The 16,267-nt window shown below is 36.2% G+C and overlaps 1 protein-coding gene across 1 annotated transcript in view; it reads right to left on the bottom strand.

Annotated features, from left to right (window-relative positions):
- The window catches only part of SKAP2 (src kinase associated phosphoprotein 2), a 138,581-nt gene that overhangs the window by 97,720 nt on the left and 24,594 nt on the right, over positions 1 to 16,267 (bottom strand). Inside the window, exon 4 of the mRNA XM_072412498.1 lies at positions 897 to 989. Coding sequence (XP_072268599.1) covers positions 897 to 989 — 93 coding nt within the window. The remainder of the gene's footprint in view (positions 1 to 896; positions 990 to 16,267) is intronic.

The following is a 16,267-nucleotide window of genomic DNA, read 5'->3' as shown; positions in this document are numbered from 1 at the left end:
CAATTTATCAAAGTATAGTTCTAAATATTTTTTAAATAACTCTGCGGTGTTTAGCAACATAGACCATTTACATATTTTATATTTCGTTCTATTTAGATAATGTCCCTGCACTAAAGAAGCAGTATTTTATCAACATTTTTTCAACATTCCAAAGTTGTACATATTTTTTGCCCTCTTAATAAAGTTCTGGTAAGTTTTGTTGTGAAAAAAGAGCAAAGATATTAAAATAAAAATTAAACAGGTGCCTTCTGCTTAAAAAATCATAAAAGTCATCCATACATCTTTTTCCCTGATTCTGGCACTATATATTTTTTCGGAAATATAAAACATATTTACTGTAAGTAAACTGAAAATGCGAAAAGTCGAATTTTGTTTGATTTATTATAGGTGTAAATACTGTTAAAAAACATAACATGTATTTAGTTAATAAATTGCTGAATTCTTATCAACATTATAATTTGTAATTTTTATGTCCTTAGAGCTGTGGAAATACTTTTGATCTTTTATAGTTTAATTAGGAAATGTAGATTGCCAAAATAATAAAACTGATTTTAAAGGAAGAAAATTGAAATCTGTCAACCAACATTTATTGTTTTTTTTTATTAATTTATGTCAGCAATATACATACAAGGAGATGTGGGGAAAGCACAAGTTTAAATGAAACAAAAATTAAACTATACATAATAAGCAATAAAGAAATGTTTTTTTGTAATAACACAAATACCACTAGAGGGAGCTCTGCAGTTCCTTACTGGAAAAAAAGAAAATGACTACATTAGCTTTCAATTTTTATTTCTGTGCTTTCTGAAACATTTTATTCTGGTTCTTTGAATCCTATTGAATGAATTTGTGGAAAATAGATGTAAATATATATAGAAGGATAAAAAGATTCTTACCTTCAGAAATAAACTCATCATCACGATCAGAGGCCAGAGAAGTAGTATCAGGAGGATGAGGAAATCCCTCCTCATCCAGATCCTCAAACTCTCCTAAAGAAAAAAAAGAAACATCCATAAAGTGACTACTGTTTGTATAGGACAATTAAACACTGGTATGAACAGAATGTGTATAATAACATTTACTGTAGACTTTTAATATAAAATGTTAAATTAGGTACATTTTTAATAATAAATAAGCAATTGTTATATACTGCATTCTATGTACAGTATCCTATAAAACTTTTAGATATGCTGAAGCATATGTATTTTATGTTGATATGAGGCCTGGTTTGCTCAGTTATTTCATGTTATTGTAATGTTACATTATTTATTTATTGTTACATATGATACATTTCAATCAGAAGTTTGAAAATTCTAAATACTGACATAATAAGGCTTTGCACATACACCGGCCATACATTGGCATTTATTATATATTATTGCAATACTACTGGCAGCTGTAGTAATACTGTGTAGAGCAGCGGTTGCCAACCAAAAAGAAAATTTTGGTGGTCTGCGGCTCTGGCCAGTACACCCCTGGGCATGGTCAAGAAAAAGACCCCCTGGGGGGTGCACCGGCCAGGGCCACAGACCATGTCCCCTTTACGAATCGTAGGCTCAGGTAAGTGAGTGGGTTGTGTCTCTGGACACAACCTCCCCACTCTCCCCCTTTACAGGCTCAGATCTGCAATGTGAGAGTGGGCAGGTTCTGGAATCATGATGTCACTATGGGAGAAGTTTCATCCCCTTTGAGTGTCACTCGGCTCCCCGTGCATGCGCGGTCTGGAGCAAGTAAATTTAGAGATCCATGGATCCAACGTTGCTAGGGATTCCATGAGCAATGAGCAATTTGTGCCTTTCAGGTCTGTTAATATGATCTTTTCTGCTATCTGTAAACATGACATTCTTCCTACTGGCCTCTACACTAAAGTACTGTGAGCTGTGGATATACTAATTATAGCAGGGGTTTCCTGAAGACCTGAAAGTTCCCCCATGTTAAAAAGTTTGGAAAACACTGGTGTAGAATGTAATGGTTCGTATACACAGACCCTCAGTGTACAGTAGGTAGACTTTCATTAGAATGTACACAGCTTTTTTTTGATCCAAAAAGTTCCACACTAAAGTACTGTTTTATTGCAAGTACATTTTATAGTCTTAGTGCTGAGAAATCAGACTGCTCTTGTAATCCCTGGCGCTGATCTCTTGTCATTAGGAAATGATGTGAATACTGCTGTTGCCCAACAGCCATCATCATTCCATCATCATCATACTGGGTTGACCAACAGCCATCATTATTCTGTTTCCTGTGACCCCAGGCTGGTAAGTACACACTCTATGGGGGTGCTTTATTGTAATGAAGATAGACGCACTGATGTCATAACGTCAGTTTTGCTTTCTGCTGCACTGAAGACCACCCACTGCTGCTACAAGAAGAAGAAGAGGACCACAGAACGTCAAGTGACCAGTCTGGGGACTTCCGATATAAGCTAGGTTTTTAATAGAATGAGTATGTAACACATATTATCCCAAAACTGTTTTTATTTGTGTGTCTATTGCCCCAAGGAGACATTTCACCTTGCTTCCTGTCCCCATGGCAGCAATAGAAGATCTTCTCAAAATCCCTTACTGACCTCTGAAGCTGCAGAAATCCTAGCGCAATTCATGCTTTAAAGTTCACCGAAGTGTTGCAGTGGTTTTGTACACACACACAGTGGATAATCGCTAAATGGCATTGGGGGACGACAGTTTACATGTTGGGCTTTCACCCCAGAGAGTCATGAAGATTTGTCTTGGGTGAAAATCGACCTTGAAGACAGTGGTCCTCACTGCCGTTTAGTAATCTATTGTAGCAGATGACAATCTTTACAATTCTAACTGACTCATTAGCTTGTTTCTTTCACTGTGAGCTGTGGACTCAACCTATGGTCTCTACATCACTACAGAACGCAGCATTGACATTAGCCGAGGGGACCACAGCGTTTGGTTGGGGGGCTTAGGCACCTGACAAAAGCTCACTTTGTAGGAGGGCAATTGAGTTTATGATTATTGGGAGGGTAATAATAATGGTGCTATACATGTATTTGACTTGGTATTATCTTACTGTAACCCCCTATACAGCAAACTCAGACTAGGAGAGGAATGCCTATCATAGTAATTAGGAATACTAATAAACATAATACCAGGTTGAGAGAGCAAAGGGAGCAAAGTACTGACTCATCACAGACTGGGACTGACACTGAGCTCTATTCAACAAACAAAAGGACCAACATTGAAGCTTTCACTTTTTTTTAAACTCAGCTAAGAAGGCCAAATATATATCAGCAATAAAAAATACACTGTTATACAATGTATTGTTGTGAAGCTTTGTGTGTGTTTTTAACTCCTAAAGCAGCCACGTGAATTTAAGGAGAAAACTCAACATAATCTTGCCCAACTCAATCATAACTCAATGTTAACTCTAATTAAATGTATATTTTTTTCATCAGCTACTACAGATTTTCCCCGCCAATAATACTTCTGCAGAATCATTTTGTTTTAAGTTCCAGGAATGAAAAGAAAGAGAAAAGACTGGGGTTTTGTTAGCCCACCACAGGGATAATATATTTAGTTTGAGTGTTTACATACCATATATGCGAGGCAATACAACATTAACAATAAAAACGATATAGGGTTGGCTCTCTATGCAAAAACACAAAGAAGAATGTCAGGTAAACTAAACAAGAGCCACCTGACTTATTCTTATTTGTAGGAATGGTAATTGTCCCAATTCCGAACTTTATCCAATTAATTGCCTCACATTTATCACTGCTCTGATCTGATGGTCCCAGTATACCCTACAGTCACCCAGTCATCTGAGTAATTCTGAAACAAATTCTGATTTAATGGAATGCTTGAACACTACTAATGAACCATTATATTGATCATATTTTAAGTCTCTGCATGTTCCCTGAGGAAGCCCGATGGGACAAACACGTTGGAATTGAGACAATTACCATTCCTACAAATAAGAATTAGTCAGGTGGCTCTTGTTTAGTTTACCTGACATTCTCCTTTGTGTTTTTGCATAGGAGAGCCAACCTTATATTGTTTTCATTGTTAATTTTGTATTGCCTCACATATATGGTATGTAAACACTCATACTAAATATATTATCCCTGTGGTGGGCTAACAACATACTCACAAGGAAATACTGTAAGAGTTACGCACTTTCCTCTCTCTCTTAAGTTCCTGTAATGGTTTCACCAATTAAGTTTTAGTATGAATGGGAGTCTGCTCCAACTGAAAGTGTGCTGCAACCAACTCCCCTTTTACGTATGACTGTGCTGATATTTGGCAATCATTTCCAGTGAAAGAGGAATGAACAGGAGCTGTACACACAATCTTTCCTTGTTGTAGGAGAGCAGGAGATAAGCTTCTTTTTGCTGAGTAAACAAAATAGGAAGAATCTGTGACAAATTAATTGACAGGTTGAATTCAGATAGGTAGTTTTTGACGCTGAAGTTCACCGCTGTGAACCATTTCTCAAACACCCCAAAGCACTTGTTATTACCTAAATAAATTAGGGCCCTTGAAATCTCTTTTGTCTAGTTATTTGGTTGCATTGGAATTCTTAAGGTGCATAGTCCAGTGTCTCGGGCATATGCCTCCTGATCCACTTCAGTAGACTTCCAACCTCTCAAACAAATTCTTGCAATGTACAGTTGAAAACCTTATTGAAGGCTTCTAGATGCCTAGTAGTAAATATGGGTGACCAGGAGGAGTAACTGCAAGATTGAGAATCTTCTGTCTGATGTTTTATTATAGGTACAGCTCTCCCTCTGGGAAGTATATGACCTAATCACACATAATGGCTGCTAACAACATTAATGTACTGTGTAATAGGGGGCATTTACTTGCCAGTTGGCATTACTTTAGGACAAAGACAGGTAGGATAATTTTATGTGCAATCAGAATTGTGGGACAGGTTTTTATTTTATGTTGTATGGGTTTCCACTGGGTACTCATTCTACATTCTAAAAACATGCAGTTAGGTTAACTGTCTTCCCCCTAACTTGACCTAAGACTGTAATAAAGACATATGACTATGGTAGGGACATTAGATTGTGGGCCCCTTTGAGGGACAGCTGGTGAAATGACTATGTACACTGTACAGCGCTGCGTAATATGTCGGTGGTATATAAATACAGTATAATAATAATATCATACTGTAATTCCACTAAAGTAATGGTAAAATAACTGCTGAATAAAATCATTTCTACATTGTATCAAAATGTTCTACAACACTGTGATTTTACTTTACATATGAGAGAATCCTTTCAATAAACTGATGTATTAAAATTTAAATAAAGCAGATGTTTACATAATTCTCCTTCATAGTTAATAGATCACATTTGTATTTTTGGGTTGCCTGCTAAACCATTTTAAACAATGTTAGCCTGCAGCTGATAATGAAATGTATTGAAGTTATGTATCATCCAGGTTTGGAAAGTCACCCTGTGGCACAGTTCCATCCTATAAAAAGGGACAGTTGTGTTTGCACGTCATAATTAAACCCTGTCATCATTTTCATCTTGTTCTTGATGCATCTGGCTAACCATGAATGCAAACAAAACCCTTGTATGGACAGGTTTTTTTCTATACTTTTGCTTGCCTAGGTTGACTAGGACAAAGAATGTGTGAATGTGTCATCATTTTGCAGGATTTTCAGGGCACTGCCAGTTGTTTTTTTTTACTGGGACTGCTAAAATATTTAAAAAGGCAATGATAGAGACATTTAAAGCCGAGGGAAAATAAAGCGACAAGACAAATGTTGTATACTAGTCACCTTGGTACAAAGTCAACTTCCTGAACAGGGGTTGTGTGAAAAGGTAATCATGTGACTATGCCGCAAGCAATCATAAATTCATGAAAAGTAAACTCAGGTCTTTGTTGTTTAATTGACAATACAAATCACAAAAATGTTGTTCTGTCCATAATGCACAGTATGTTCTGTTAATGCTTAGTAACTAAAATATGTGGATTGTTCTAAAGTATGGTCAGTTTATGGGTGTATTTGATATATGAGTGTGGCGTTTTTTTTTCTATTTATTCAATTTAATTATTTTGATCAAGCTTTAACATAGTGCTCCATAAACTTAGCACCATTCATTATTTACACCAAATTCTAATGGAACCCAAGGCAGAACTTATGTGTGCTTACAAGTGAACAGTTGGTACCTTCCAGGGAAAACTGCTAAAGTCTGAAAATGTAATAAGTAGGGCATTTCACAGTGATCATGGCACTCCTGTAGGGCTAAGCAAACTTTCAGGATAATTGGTTTACTTCACTTTGTGTATGTATGGCAATAAATCTGCAATCCTATATCGGTGAAATATATGGTCTAAAATTACTGACAATACCTTGTATTTTGAACTGCTAGTTGTCAAGCTAGCCTTATAAAAAATTTCTGAATCAAAGACCCAGCACAAATATGTGCCATATGAAGTTGCAATTCCTAAGCAGCATATTTGTTCCTCATCAGTCACATTTGTTATGCATTTAACATTTGAGAATACAAGCTGTGATATTTCAGCACCAAATGTCAGTACCGAATTGGACCCCTTTTTCCTTCAGAACTGTCATAATTCCTTATGGATTTTGGTCCTTATCAACATGATAGTATTCCACAGTTGCTATTTGTCAACTGTACATTCATGATGCATTGGGATGTGGTAAAAAATGTCCTGTTTTACCACATCCCAAAGGTATACTTATTGAATTGAGTTTTGGTGGAAGCCATTTAGGTTTAAGAATATTATATTGATATGGTATATGTATGGTAAATATATATATATATATATGGTATATATGGTGTATATATGGTGTGTATATTTATTTATGTGGTATTTGGGCTTAGGGGTAATGTTTAAAGTTTAAAGTTAAGCCAAGTTTTTATTGTAAAAGTCACTTGTATACATATGGTTGCCCAACAAGTAGTGGTTCTGAGAATAGCAAATTGTAAACCTGATTCAAACATTATTCTTGAATGGACAATAACATCATACTAATAAAGTAACTACATTAAAATGTTACATTATAACAGTATGTCCCATCAGTTTTGTCGGGGCATTGTCACCATTTTTTCATACTTTTGTAAGCGTTTTTACAGCCTGCAAATGCTGACAAAATCGTTGAGTAAAAGTTGTTTAAATGAAAACGAATGGGTCTGTTTTTTGTGCAGGCATTTGCACATTACTTGCAAATCATCATTGAAACTTCCTGATATTCTGGTCATATAATTTGGGATTTCAGTAACCTCCTTCCTCCCCAGTAATCGGCTCTACAGAACTATGTGTGTCTGAAATGACATAAGGTTTGGAAGGAAATGACGGAAAGATGAAAGCAGCAAGTACGCTCTGCATGTGTAGTTTTAGGTAACACAACTTTGTTTTGTTTTGCAAAGATTGGGAAAGGCACAAATGGCAGTAAAAACATTGTCAAAGGTTCTAACCCTTCCTTCATAAGCTAAATATGTGCTTTCTTTGGCAATGCCTATAAACCCCATCGTGGAGTCCTACAGTGATGATGGAGGTCAGAAAAAGTGGATGAACAATTAGGGCATCTAGAAAAGCTAGAAAGGGCTTTCTGAGGGTGCAGCCAGGACAGAAGAAAAAGAAAAACAGGCCATCGGTAAAGGTGAGTATATGCTATCCTCAACTATAGGGGGATGTTGGATTTAAACCTTCTAGTAACCTGCCAAAAAATACATTCTACATGTTGATGCTTTTATGAGATTTGAGTGATCAAGTTTAAACCTGCATTCACAAATCATAAAATCTTTTTGGTGATTTACCAAAGTTTCAATGTTTCAGGTTTTCTCCACATAGCTAACTCACATGCTGAAAGGCAACATTTAAAAAATATACAAGTGACCTGAAAATCCACATAACCAATATTCTTTTTCACCAGACACTTTGTCCACATGGAAAAAGATCTACTAAATTCTTTTGGTGTGCCAAATGAATAGACTTTTGTTATGTAAACCGCCTATCATTAACTCTGATCACTGAACCTTTAAGCAATATATACATGTAATAAATAAAAGATACCATTTCACAAATAAAGTTGTTTTCATGTAACCAAATTTGTTGTGGTGACAAGCTCACTTTTATTGAAAGGCTTTTCACACAAATATTTTACAAATTTCTCATTTATGGCAAATAGAAATTTAGAACTGGTTTAGGTCCCCTTTCGCACCCCAGATCTGATTCCTCTTAGCCTAAACGCTATGCATTTATTTGAATGAACTGCAAGCAACCTCTTTCTGGACCAACAATGTGGGGCTGATTCCTCATTTGTCTTTGTCTGAAAGCACCTAATATCTTTTACTTGTATTTTGCCAAGTAATGCTGTGATTGAAGTTTATGAGCATTATAATTAGGAACATTACACACTAATCGGACATTGAAATGAAATGTATGTTCAAAAGAATGCTTAGAGCCCCATTAGTTCACAGTCATTCTATTACAATCAGAAATATTGTCAGTGGTGCCTTGAGCTTGTGCCAATGACAACAGCATAAATTCTGCATCTCATTTCTGCGATCATAAAATTAATGATCAGTTTAAAAATACCTCTTTGTAAAAAGTTATGGCATAGGAGAAATGTTGAGATCTCAGCTAGAGGCAGTGGGGAATAATTAACACTTCACAGCTTAATAAAATATCTTATGTCTTTACCAAGTACAGCGCACAGTGCTATGACAAGTTTACAGAAAGTGTCACTAAGTGCAAGAGACAGGTGGAAATTCTTCCCTGGGCATAGTTTATTGAAATTTTTTTTTTGTTACAAATACAAACAACACAATTTCAGAGATATTTGTTTTTTATTCGCTACATTTACATTATTTTATTTTTCACAGTATTGGAGAGTACATAAAACTACACTTTATTGTAGCCAAAGGATTTTACTTTAAATATATTTTATTTTAAAGAAATTTGAAAATCTAACAAAACTACCAGGTTGATTTGAATTATGGAAATAACTTTATTTCCTGATAGAACCATTTCAATTACAGAAAGAGCAATCACATCTTGTAGACAGCTTCCATGGTGGTTGTTGGACATAGGACCTCTGCACTACAAGGCTAAAGTACTAATCGTTAAAGCGTCACTTGCAAATGAAAGATGACAAAGGAAGGATGCTGTGCATATCTGCAGCATTTCTCAATCAACTCTGCAAGGACCAAATGTTGGCTATTTATAACAAGCAAACCTTTTTTGTTAGTATCTAAACTTGCCCACGTCGTAGTTTCCCCACGTTTCTACTTGCTCTTTGATGGTATTTTTCCTTGGCCAAAATGAAATTGTGTGGTGCAGTATGGGTCATGCAAATCATGCTACCACAATCAAGTGCTGAAACTTTATGAGGAATTTTATGTCTGTTTACGAGGCCAGCCGCCAGCTGAAGCAGGGGGGGAAAACCTACTTTTCTGTAAAGGATAGTGACACTTTATTCCAATACATCTATTAAAATGTACCCTATACTGTTCAAAACTTCATTAACTTTTATCTAGTGTCCTCCTAAACAGCGGGCCCCAAGTGCTGAATACAATATTTAGGCTAAACATATCTATACCCTCTGTAGCAGACAATAGATCTCAGTTATTAAGGGAACATGATAAATAAAATAGATCTCTGGTAATTACGGTAGTAATGAAGAAGAAGAATTTGGAGTAACTGTTTTGATATTACCTCATGTTTAGGAAAGGCTTTATATATAAGTGGTTGTTTAAGGGAACAGCGCATAAATTCACTGATACTTTGATTTAAAATGTATATCCAACCTAAAAATTTTGGATTAAAAGAGGAATTTTTGTCAAGTGTTACTGCTAGACAGAAACATAATTGTGTTTTTATCAGTAGAGTAGGAAAAGTCCTGAACCCCAAAAGTCCATTTGTTGTTGTCTTTGCCCTATTGTAGATTTTCCTCGCTTTCTGTCTTGTAAAGTTTTTGTTAGCAGGTCAGAATGTGAGTAAATCGTTCTAATGGAACCCTGGAAAGAAGTATAAACCCAACAAAGGTCTAGCCATTCCCCTATTTTTTTTAAAAAAGGGAAAAACATAATTGGCTAGACTAAAGGCTTGTTCATACTGGTGACTAGAACAGTGGTTCCAGCTCAGCCACTCCCAGCACTGCGCTGGTTCTATATCAGTCGTTAGCAACCTTTTTAATTTGGGGAAACCCCTAAAATAACCTTCGGGTCTTAAGAACCCCTTGCTATAATTACTATATCTACAACTCACAGTACATTAACCTGGTGGTCAATAGGAAGTATGCCTCGTCACTGGCCAGTGGGAAGAATGCCACTGTTACAGATAACCAAAAAAGTCATTGGTGTTTACTAAAGTGGCTTTAGAGGCAAAGATTGTTCATTGCTCAAGTAACCCCTAGCAACCTTTAAGGGAACCTTGGTTTCGAAACACTGTTCTATAAAAATCAGCATTTGAACATTAAATAGCAGAAAGTACTGAAGTTATCACCTGAAGTGATGAAGTGCCACCTCCATTCTTTTTCTATGGCAGGTCACAGGTGAGATGATATATGTAGCATCTCACCCACAGGTGTGGTTCAGGAGTGTGGGGAAACAGTAACTGCACCACATCCTGACCACCAGACCTACTAAGCCAGTACACTTTAGCATTGGAAACAACATACCGTAGCAAAAGAAGTACTGTTTCAATATTTCCATGTAAACTTTTTATACAATTTTAACACATTCAATGCCTGTGTGTCTCCTGTGTGCTGACCTCTACAACAAGGGTATGAGTACTATGTGTGTACCATTTTGTTTGCCTTTCACACTCTGCTCAATAGCAAGGCTTTGACATTTGAGTCTGTCTTTGATTTTTGCAGCTGCAGTTTCCTTAACAAGTACTGACACATTTGTCTAAAACTTTTGCTACGCAGTATTAACTGTATACAGTGCAAGGAGTCAAAGCAGAACTAAAATAACATGTTTTGCAAAAAATAGCCTTATGATTTGATTTTTTTCCAGAATTGCGGTATGTGTCATATTTAAATAGTAACTTTTTAATACACTGAAGACAAGTACATTCATGTGTACACAACCTTAGCTCCTGTGCACAATATACGAAACTGGTAATGATTTGGCTAGAATGGAAGTAAATATAACAATTGAATTTACTTTCTTTAATCATATAATAATAAGAAACAATTACAATTTAAATGAATTATTATCCAGAAACTACTGCTACCAAAGTCACTCAGTTGACCTTCCCCTGTAGCTTTAATTCTACGAGCTCTCACGCATGTTGCAAGGGGGGACTGCAGCCTTTGGTTATTTGTTTCTGTTGTCCACCTTTCTGATGGGCATCAAGAAGACACCAAAGAACCAAACTTTTCATAACAATACCATTATCAGAGGCTTTGCAATTAACTTAAAATTAAAATTGGAATTTTTTTAACCATAAGCAACAAAATAACACCTTATTGTAGGAAATTAATATTCACTCTGAAATTATCTCCATATTTTACAGCATATTTATTATCAGAACTTGAAGCTGTACGAATGCTGTGTGTTAATATGCCTGTAAAGAAGGAACAAGAAGGAGGAGGCAGTGATAAATAAATTGTTCGGTTTTGCCTATTGCTAGATGAGATTTTATTTCAGGCCTAATATAAAAAAAAAGATAAATGGTGATCCACAGATTCTGAGTACTTAATGTTTTTCACAATTTTCTGTGAATCACGATTTATTGCATCAAGTCAACAGACAGAAAAGGTGAAGCAATATATAGTGCCCCAAGGTTTTTAAAAGATGGTATCAGACCTAGTACCTAACCTGATGGTGTCATCCCCTTTCCTGAGGGTGGATCCAGATGGTGAAGATTTTAAACATTTCAAAAACAAGTAATTAGAGAGTTCATGCAAAGAAATATAAATGTTTTCTCTGACTTCAGTGTAATTGAATATGAAATCATGACTGATCCCTAAGTCTTGATCTGCTTTGGGCCCCCACTGGATACCAAAAGCCTTTAGATAGGCAGTGGCCAATGAGGTCAAACAAATCTGGGTGAATAAAAAGTTATTTAAGTGACCATATCAAGGTTTTTTTTCTCTGGTGCTGAAGCTGGATGCCTCCTGGCAATACGGTAAAAGTTGTTTTTTTTTTTCCTGGCGACCAGTTCTATCTTCTGGTGTAACCTGTACTGAGAGAGCTTAGTTTTTCAATTTATTCAGACAGCCTCATCTTGGCAGGAGTTACTTGATTCTAAGAGCTAGAAGGGAAGAGAGCTCTATGGGAAAAGACCTGCACAACTGTAAACTGACGTGTTGTTTTGAGAAGTACTGTTATGTTATTGCTGTACAGTAGATATATAGACACTGAGCTGAAACACTGTTTTCTATGTTTATTCCATGTTCTGTTGGCAACCACTTCAGTAAAGCTACAGGCAGATGCCTGCATTGTGTTTGACCTGGAAGCCTGCTGTCTCCTTTATGGACTGTGCTGAAACCATGTTGCTATAAGTAATCCCACAGCACATATAATCTTAAAGAAAGATTTTTGTTTAAAGTGAATAGTCTAGCAAGAGGGTCTCTTAAACATTCCCCAGAACCTTACTATAACCGACCCCTTACAATTTAATTGTCCCTCAGAGTTTTTACCCAAACCCTTGATTCTAATACTAACCTGATGTAATGCTAAATATTAAAGTAAGTATACTTTTGTATGAGCCTACTTCTCAGGTAACAATTGGCTCTATGGATTGATTGGCTGTGCAGAAAATAAAATCTTTTGGCAGATATGGGTATTTAAACAATGTGTTTAACATTTAATCAGATTTAAAGGTAAAGTCCAGGCAAACAGTGCAATACACAGATTCAATAAGTATATGGGAGCTTACATTTGTATTTTTGTCCATGGAGTCCTAAAATGTATACAACCATGCTGCAAAGCACAGCGGGATCAAAAAGGGTAGAATATTTGATCCTTTATGTAATTATAATAATGTCTTATTGTCCCCAAGCCTATGGTTGGATAATGAAAAGAGAAGCAGCAGAATGACTCCTGTAGGTCCTTGCACTGCTTGTTTTCATAAAACAAATATGTATAAATGCGATTTCATTAAATTGACCTAAGAAACTGTACTACATTATTACTCTGACACTTAAACATCTCACTTCAATCCATAAGTATTCTAAGTAAATGTTTTGGAGGATTTGTCTTCTGGATCCCCACAGCTGTTTTCCTGCCAATGTTTAGCACTGTGCAAACAGACACAAAACTTACTTGCATATGTCTGACGTGCTTGCTTCTTTGCAGGGGAATACATTGCTACCACTTTGTTTCATGGAACAGAAATCTTAAAAGAGATCCTGCTGTTTATATGAGGTGAGTGAACTGTCAGTACCCTCTCATGTTATCAGGTGATGCTAGAATTCCTTCCAATAAACTTTCTGGAATCTAAGAGATGCCAAAAAACGCTCAGTTGTCAGTTTCTTTGATCACTTTCTATGATGTTATACAAGACATGAGTATAGAAAAAAAACATATTGTGTTCTCATAATCATAAAGAATCCTGATATTCATGATTTTTCCTAATTCCTGTAAATCTCAAGGTATTGAGGGACTGGGATGTCAAATGTATGTATTTAAATAATTGAACTCACATTTTCAAATAATTAATGCCTTTGCTCCGGAAGTTTGATAGGCCACATTACTTTCAGTATTTTCGTTTTTCCCAATCCTGGCTGTCTTCAGCCATTTTTGGTATTTTCTCTTTTAATGGGCTATTCATTTGTATTCATTCAAAACTTACCTGCACATTCTGAGACAAGGAAAGGAAAATGGCCTGGTGCTTATGTAAAGATGCGCAATTAAGACATAACTGTGTCCTTCCAACACCTTAAGGATGGTTGATACTCTTTGAACAAGAGGTCAATGTACTCTCCATGAGTTTACAGCAGGAAAGTGATTCGTATTGTAGTGTATTTAACGGGACAGCCCCAATATTGGAGGCAAGCTTTTCTACATTAATATTAAAAAAGAGGCTATGAATTGTATATTCATTTTGGGTATACCAAGAAAGGCCTTTAAAATCAAAACAGTATACAAGAGGCATCGCTAAGTAAGGTAATGAGAAAAGCATGATAATTGATTACTATATTGCATGTCTGTGCATTATGAACTTGGACTATCCTTGGACTAATTTCACAATTGTGGCTAAGCAGTACCCTGCAAATCTACCTATTTTTTCGAATACCACATAAATAAATAGCAGTAAACCCAACACGTGTCTGTGCACCCCTGTTCCATTGCCTCCTATTTGCATATCTGCAGTGTGCGATCATCCAAGGCATACCTCCCACTTCTGCACCTGATGACTGCTTTCCTTACAAGATTTTGCAGTGAGATTTAGTGATATCAGCAATTTGTTGTCTGATAAAAAAGAAGCTCTGCCTCGATCTTCCTGTTTTTTTTTTTCAATTATTCTGACTTTGGCCTTTCTGTGCTTTCTCCACTTCACCTACTGATTCTTGATCATTTCCTTCACTAGTAATCATGTCGTCAGATCTCAAGTCACCAGGGTCATTGGGTCTGACATGAGAAACTAGTAAGGTCAGCCCTTCCATTTGAGCAAGCTGTTCAGCTGCTAAGGGCTCTCTGAAAACGAAGGACCTATATATACTATGTATATTGTATATACACAGAAAATAAGTGTTTGAGTTTGAGCAGTAATTGAATAGTGAGGACAACAATTGTTCCTACCTCACTTAAGTGTCTGAGTCTGACACCAACCTACTCTACTCCTTTACAAAGTTTCCCACCTCAACAGAGCACGCAGGTTGGAAAAAACGTATAAATTGGAGGAAATACTAATAACTAGTCCTTTGTTCACATTTTGGGGTACAACGTCAATAGTGTAGGTTCTCCTTTATACAATGTCATATGACTATTATTTCCAAATAAATATTACTACATTTTATTAACTTAATTCATTAAACTGTATCTGTGTCAAAAGAGATTAAACCAATGATAGCTTGTGTAAGCACAGAAGAAAGAGGAGTTATTACAATATTACCATTGCTATCCTACTTATGAAGGCATCTCAAATCATAGGATAGCATTCAACTGATCTGAGCAAGCTGGAAAATGTCCATATGCATTCTTCCATCTCAAAAGAAATTTCCTTACTGAACTTTCTAAAGGGTTAGAAGTGACCAACTAGGCTGTGATTTCCCGTACAATGCAGACAACTAAAAAAACTTACAGAAGATTTATTCTTTTCCAATTCAATTCAACATAAAAACGTGACTAGCATTCCACAAGTGGCTACCTAACTACTACATACTATAGTGGCAAGGAAAGCACCGTATAGAAAGTGATGGAGGGACTCCATTCTACAACATGCCTTGGGACCAAACAAACCTGACCATCCACTCAATCAATAAAATATCTGTTAAACACATGGGTAAAGGATAGCTCTTGTAAATGAATTTGCCAGACTCAAGTCTGCAGAAAGATTCTGTGAGTCACCTATCAAAAGGAGGAAATTCATTACACAAGAATTTCATGTATACAATACACTAGTTGTGGTAGGAAATCCTCTCCTTGAATAATTACTACATACCTATTCATTGTCCAAAATGCTTTTCAGTTATGTAAAGCATACCAGCAGTGTACAAGAAAACTATGTTATTTATACTAACTGTAATACTCACAAAATATTTGGCAGAAACACAGATTGTCTGAGGTTGGGAGGGGCTGTCCGGTGTAACCCTATTTGACTCTGCATTTTGTAAAAGCCAAGTTAATTAGGGACATTTAATAATGGTTCAAATTCAGCTGACAAATAACACATACACAAAAATATGTCCCCCGCCTGGACCTAGGCCCCCTCTAAACATCACAAGTGGATAGTTGGAGGGGAAACTTAGTTCCAGTGGAATCAGAACCTTTAGGTCAAGGAATATGTATAGGAAAAAATCCCTTGGTTGCCAAAAAAATTGTAAGGATTCAATTTAGGCTATTTAAAACCTGAGTGTAAATCCCAAATAAATGATTTTTATTATTCTTTTTGGCAAAATTTTTTATTGACCGTTCGTGTGTAAACCAGGTCCTAACCTTCACAACAGAACTGTATAAATTCACAAACTCATTGTGCAGCTGTATATCTGTTCACACAGCCAGAACTGAATGGTAATGTATTGAGGTCCTTCATTTGCTTAGCACCTAATTTCTTGGACAAGTCATGCTTCCCTATGTAGACACATGGTTTTCACTGAATACGGGGATGCTGGGAAATGTAGTCTGGCATCTCTTGTT

Source organism: Pyxicephalus adspersus, chromosome 5, assembly GCF_032062135.1.
Source record: "Pyxicephalus adspersus chromosome 5, UCB_Pads_2.0, whole genome shotgun sequence".
NCBI lineage: Eukaryota > Metazoa > Chordata > Amphibia > Anura > Pyxicephalidae > Pyxicephalus > Pyxicephalus adspersus.
The sequence above is the reverse complement of the archived record's forward strand: the minus strand, read 5'-3'. Positions and strand labels throughout refer to the sequence as shown.